The sequence below is a fragment of the Thalassophryne amazonica genome, chromosome 17 (genome assembly GCF_902500255.1).
Source record: "Thalassophryne amazonica chromosome 17, fThaAma1.1, whole genome shotgun sequence".
Classification (NCBI taxonomy): Eukaryota; Metazoa; Chordata; class Actinopteri; order Batrachoidiformes; family Batrachoididae; genus Thalassophryne; species Thalassophryne amazonica.
The window spans coordinates 28,755,674-28,762,407 of NC_047119.1; the positions used below are offsets into that span (position 1 = coordinate 28,755,674).

Here is a 6,734-nt window from a genome sequence, read left to right on the forward strand (position 1 = left end):
TTTTCTTTGCATTATCTTCTTGTATCACAGATGTTCTTGTACTTTACTGGAGCACAATGCGCATTTCAATTTATGACCTTTGCAGGCATTGATTTGTATGCATTCCTCATGCCAAAAGTAAATATGCAAAAGAATTCACATTGCACAAAGTGCATGAAAAGACAAACACCCCCTGCAAATGCTTTGATCCCAGCAGCAAGCGGAGCTACAAAGGTGGGTCATGTTATGCTGAATGTCACTTGGCAGCTGTAGAACAGATTTGGCAATCAGCAGAGTGATGAACATGTTTCCAAACCACTACCAGACCTCCAAAGGGGCAAAACATGTGCCAAAGTGCAGGTGCATCAGCCAAAAACTAAACAAAACAAACAAACAACAAAAAAGATTTTCTCAAGGAAAACAATCAGGCAAATAGGCCGAACAAAAACCCCTTAAAGAGTCGCAGCAGGTGCAATGAAGTAACAAACAGGGATATCATCACACCAAACATCACATTAACATTTTTGTTACTCACATGAATGCTAATTTATAACTTGTTTGCAAACTTTTTAAATTAAAAAAGGTTTAAAATTACTTTGCGCACCTTTATGTGCAGTCACAGCACTACTGCAAAGTACTGACATTAAACTGGCCATCTTTCTTTCGGCTGCTCCCATCAGGTGTCGCCACAGCATATCATCAGTTTTCATCTCACCCTGTTCTCTGTATCTTCTTCTGTCACACCAACCACCTGCATGTCCTCTCTCAGCACATCCATAAACCTCCTCTTTGGCCTCCCTCTTCTCCTCCTGCCTGGTGGCTCCATCCTCAGCATCCTTCTGCCTATATACCCTGGATCCCTCCTCTCCACATGTCCAAACCATCTCAATCTCACCTCCCTGACTTTGTTTCCAAACTGTCCTACTTGAGCTGTCCCTCTGATATAAGGCTATATTATTATTATTATTATTATTATTATTATTATATCTTCATTCCTAATCCTGTCTATTGTTATCACTCCCAAAGAAACTCGTAGCATTTTCAGCTCTGCCACTTCCAGTTCAGCTCTGTTAGTGCCACCGTCTCTAAGCCATACAACATAGCTAGGCTTACTGCCATCTCGTCAACTTTCGTCTTCACTCTTGCAGATATCTTTCTATCACAAATCACTCCTGCCACCATTCGCCACCCACTACACCCTGTCGGCACTCTCTTCTTCACCTCTTTACCACACTCCATTACTTTGGCTTGTTGACCTCAAGTATTTAAAGTCATCTACCTTCAACACACTATTTCACTTGCTCCCTCTCATTCACACTCGTAAACATTCTTGCTCCAACTGACTTTCATTCCCCTTCTCTCCAGAGCATATCTCCACCTCTTCAGGTTAGTCTTAACCTGCTCTCTACTCTTGCTACAGATGACAGTGTCATCTGCAAACATCATAGTCCATGAAGAGTCCTGTCTGATCTTGTCCATCACCATTGCAAACAAAGGACTCCTCCAGGCTGCCTCATACAATACCAAAACTCTTCTCTTGCCACCCTGTCATAAGCTTTCTCTAAATCCACAAACACATAATAGAACTCCTTCTGGCCTTCTTTATACTTCTCCATCAGCACTCTTAGAGCAAGCACTGCATTAATATTATTGCTATTATCTACCTAAAAAAGAAAAATCACAGATTCAGTGTTTCTTGTGTCACACTCTGAAAACTGTGACTAACATGATGAGTGACGTATGTGTTTATGGTTGATGGTTTGGATGAAGATGAGGCAAAATTTCACCTGGAAAAAGTGTAAATAGTACACAACTGCATGCCAAGTTCATTAAAAAAAAGATTAAAACTTGCATCCGTACATGAAACCATGTCAAATTTATGTACTTTACTGTACTCGTGTCACTGTGGAAGGAGAGACAAACACCAGCAAGTTCAGAAACACAGTTTTTAATGACTCACTCGGATAGAGGTCAAAGGTCGGTACATAAGTCTGTGAGGGGATTAGCAAGCAAGAGGTCAGGGAGGCAGAGAACGGTCCAAAAACACAAGAAACGATCACAAGCAAAGTGTCCAAAACAGCAGGCAAAATGTAAACAATCACAGGAAAACAAAGTTTGGCAACAAAAAGCCATACACTGAAAATGAGAGCGAGAAAGAGGGTAAAAGCACACAACACTTAGACAGCAGATGGGAGGAACAGAGGGGTATAAATACACACTGAGGTAATCACACACATGAGACACAGTTGAGGTAAACTCTAATTGACAACAGTTGGGTAGAGACACAGGAAGAAAGTTAACAAAATACACAAGGAAACCATGACCACCAAAATAAAACAGGAACAATTAACTACAATAAATACAGAAACAAAACCATGATAAAATAAACACAGGAATGAAACACAGAATAAAACCAGACTACAATAACTCAGGAACTAAAGTGCAGAACATTTAAATGAACACCAAAGACATGGAACAAAGACAGCACACAGAGATGAAAACCCACAGGGACCCCAAACAATATCAACACTAGGAACAGTCACAAGGGGGAGCCAAAAGACAAGGATAGACATAGACAGGGATCACGACACTCTGGGTGTGGACCAACAGTTAGTTTTTTTTTTTCTCATTAACCTTATGGTTTGAGTTTATCAACTGGTGTGTTTCAATGTTGTATTGTTTAAGTTCAAGCTGTTCTTATTTGTACATTTTTTTGTAGTTGCATATTTTATGTATTTTTTTAATTGATTTTGTTTTGCATTTTATGCATTCTTTTAACTAGATTTTTAATTTTTTTTGCATCTTTTATGTATCCTTTTTCTTCTCAGATTTATTTTAATTTTTGCCTGTATCTAGGATTTTTGTTTTTATATTGCATGTTTTTCATGTATCCCTTTCAATTTTTTTTAAGGTTTTTGCATGTATGTACACATTTTACTTGATTTTATTTTTAGTTTAACTTTATTGCACTATTATTCCCTGTTGTTAAACACTTCATAAAATTTTTTGGAAAGTTCTAAATGCAGGAAATTTGTTGTGTTATTGCTATTGTTTTAACATAACTGATGAAAACTACAGTTGCAAAGATTGATGAGACACTTCTCCTACCTAACATTTCAAGCAATAATTTCAGTTGTTCATAATTAAAATTGAATTTCTTCTTCTTCTTCTTCTTCTTCTTCTTCTTCTTATTATTATTATTATTATCATTATTATGTTATTATTCAATAATTACACTGACAAAGTGGCCACATTTGAATTTTCTGGAGGCCATTAAAAGAAATCAAACCCACTAATTATATGAAAGCATATATCGGTTTTCACTCCAAATTAAAAGATTTTCTGTAATCCTTGAGACTATAGTGTCCTCTTGTGGAGGCTGTAGAACATGAATTAATAATACTGAAAATTACTTTTGAGTTTCTGAATTTGACTGGACATACATTGTCATAAGTTTCTTTAGAATCCATTCCAAAGTTTTCTTGGACAGAGTTTAGAGAAATTTAATAATATTCTTTTAATATTTTTGCCTTTAAAGTATCTATTTTTAGATTTCAGTGTGGGCTATAAAGACATTCAGCATCTGACTGCAATGTTAATTTAAAATCAGTGTAAAGGGTTTTTTTATTTGTAGGATTCTGCATCACAATGAAACGCTGTGTAGAATATAAGTAGACTTCACGGACTGTCCACAGTCGGTACTGGAGAGAGAAAGAGAGGAGGGCCGAGCGGGGCTCTGCCCTCAGAACCAAACCACAAGATCAACAAGGGCAAAGCTGTTTGTTCTTTGCCTCCATCAACAACCTGTTCTCCTTTAATGAGAGAATCACCTCTGGATACCTCGAGGCGTTCACAGGTGTCCCATACTAAGGAGGCGTCACATTTCATCTGATCACTCTGTGGATCTAAACCGGCTCAAATTTAGCGATGATCGTTTCATTATTCTCCAGCTCTCTGAGTGTCCTGCTGCTGACGTTGACTGCTCTGAGTGCAGGCAGTCCCATCAGGTCTCCTGAGAGCCAGCACACGGCATCGGCCCCCGGGGATATCGGTGATAATCCGCCACTTGGTGTTCAGGATTTTCTGAGCCAGTTTCTGTCCACACTGAATCTGACAGATCTGAGGCCCCAGCCCAGGCCCGCGGCCACCTCACCGGACCCACCAGAGTACATGCTGGAGCTGTACAACCAGTTTGCCAGGGACTACACTGCCGTCACTTCAGCCAGCATCATCCGCAGTTTCAAGAACCAAGGTACAAAATGTATATTCCCCACTTCAAAAACATTAAGCAACATCTTGCAATGAAATTTTTAAACTTTTTTTTGCAAATCTTTTGAAGCATGTTTTGGTTTTTGAGACAGTGTGATTTTTCAGTGAAAATATGATCTAAAGCATACCTATACAACTGAAACATGTCAACATGTATATTTATATTTTATAAATTGTGTAACTCAGCCTTGTGACACTGCTTAAGGAAGACGGTCTTTTCTACATGCTTCAAAAGATCATTAACTCATAGTTCAGCAAATACAAAAAACTGCAATTTGAGATATTAAAACTCAATTTTTTTGACATTTTAATTTCAGATTCTTCCCCTTACAGTGTAACAGTCCGGGGTGTCAAGATCCACCCTTTACTCTTCAACATCTCCACCCCCCACCATGAACACATAACAGTTGCTGAGCTTCGCCTTTTCACTCTGGTCCAGAAGGCCCAAAGACCAAATACTGGTCTCAACTGCAAGGTGACCGTCTACAAAATACGAGAGGATGTGGTGTGGACCAAAGAGGTGGGCAAAGAAGGGAGAAGGAGGGATAAAGAGGAAGTGGTGGAGATGAAGGACTTGGAGAAAGTGGTGACAAAGCACATTCATGCCAGGGATAACTCCTGGGTGTCATTTGACCTGACGCATGTCGTTACACTCTGGCAGAAATCGCCGACCACAAGTCACAGACTGGAGGTTCATATTGCAAATTCTGGGTCAGAGGATGGGGTCACAGCAGAGGACGTAGACCTGATTGGTATCGTCAGAAGGTCGGAGGAAAGCCACAACGCAGTGATGATTGTATTCTCGGATGATCAGAGCAGGGAACACAAACAGGATAAGCAGGAGCTCAGTCACATGATCGGGCATGAGAGTGACCTTTATGGAAGCATGGGGCGGAATCAGCCCGCTCTGATGGGGCGTGCTAATCTCCACAGCGACCATGCAAAACACGATGACCTGCAGTCCAACATTATCTATGAGACGCCACCCCGAATCCGTCGCAATGCCAAAAGCGAGCCGTGCAAGAGGACGTCGCTCTTTGTGAATTTTAAAGACATCGGCTGGGACTCGTGGATCATCCAGCCGGAGGGCTACGAGGCGTACAGGTGTAAAGGCGTGTGCAACCCACCTATGACCTCTGAGGTCTCACCTACCAAACACGCCATAGTCCAGACTCTGCTAAGCGTAAAGAATCCGGAGGGAGCGTCACGTGCCTGCTGCGTGCCCACAAAGCTGGAGCCTATCTCACTCCTTTACTATGACAGTGAGGTTGTCACTTTCAACCACAAGTACGAGGGGATGGTGGTGGCAGAGTGTGGATGCAGATAGTCCTGAAACGGATCTTATAGCACGCAGCAGCAGACTGTGCACTGAGGGACACTGAAAAATAACTTAGACTTAAGCAGTATTATGCAATACTCTCTCTCTCTCTCTCTCTCTCTCTCTCTCTCTCTCTCTCTTTCTATCTACCTATCTATCTCCAAATCAGAAAACCTTGGTACAACATGGAAAATGGATAAAACCAAACTAAGACAAGAAAAAAAGAAGAGACAAAAAACAAACAAACCCTGCAGTGAGTCTTACATTTGCTTTGACTTTTATTTCATTGCAGACGGCAGGAACCCAAGATATTTCTTGGTTTGTGTGTTCAGCTTCATTTAATTTGTTAATATACATCCATTCCTGCATTTCAGGCCTGCGCCACATTCCAAAAAACGTTGGGATGCTAAAGCACGTATCACTTTGTAAATGGACTGCATTTATATAGCGCTTTTCCATCTGCATCAGACGCTCAAAGTGCTTTACAATTATGCCTCACATTCACCCATTCACACAAACACAGTGATGTCAGGGAGCTCCCGTGCATGGTGCTCACTACACTCCGGGAGCAACTAGGGGATTAAGGACCTTGCTCAAGGGCCCTTAGTGATTTTCTGACCTGGCTGGAATTTGAACTGAGGCTCATCTGGTCTGAAGCCCAAAGCTTAACCACCAGACCATCACCTCCCCTTTGTAATATTGCCATTTCATATCACAACAGTGAAAAGATGTTTTGGCTTTGAGGATGACAAGCGATGAAGTGTTTCAGGTGTCATTTTGTCCCATTCTCCCTGCAAACACATCTTAAGGTGTGTAACAGAACAGGGACATTGTAGTTCCATTTTTTGTTTCAAAACTGTCCACACATTCCCTATTGGGGACAGTTCAGGAGTGCAGGCTGGCCAGTCCAGTGTCCATACCCTCTTCTCCTACAGCTATGTCTGTGTAATGTGTGCAGAATATTTTGCATTGTCTTGTTTTAAAATGCACAGAAGTTACAGGAAAAAATGTCTTCTTGAAGGCACCACATTTCTCTAAAATCTCAGTGTACTTTTCTGCATTAATGCTACAATCACAGAAGTAAAAATTATATTTTCCAAGTGCACTGACACAACCTCACACCATGACAGACCTTGGCTTTTTGACTTTTTGTTAATAGCCCGGATGG

At 40.9% G+C, this 6,734-nt stretch overlaps 1 protein-coding gene across 1 annotated transcript; it reads left to right on the top strand.

Moving 5' to 3' along the window:
• Positions 1 to 3,729: 3,729 nt before the first annotated feature.
• Positions 3,730 to 5,797, top strand: LOC117529409 (bone morphogenetic protein 10-like). Its single transcript, XM_034192183.1, has 2 exons — positions 3,730 to 4,231; positions 4,566 to 5,797. The coding sequence occupies exons 1-2, from the start codon at positions 3,907 to 3,909 to the stop codon at positions 5,573 to 5,575; spliced, it is 1,335 nt and encodes a 444-aa protein (XP_034048074.1). The 5' UTR covers positions 3,730 to 3,906; the 3' UTR covers positions 5,576 to 5,797.
• Positions 5,798 to 6,734: the final 937 nt, after the last annotated feature.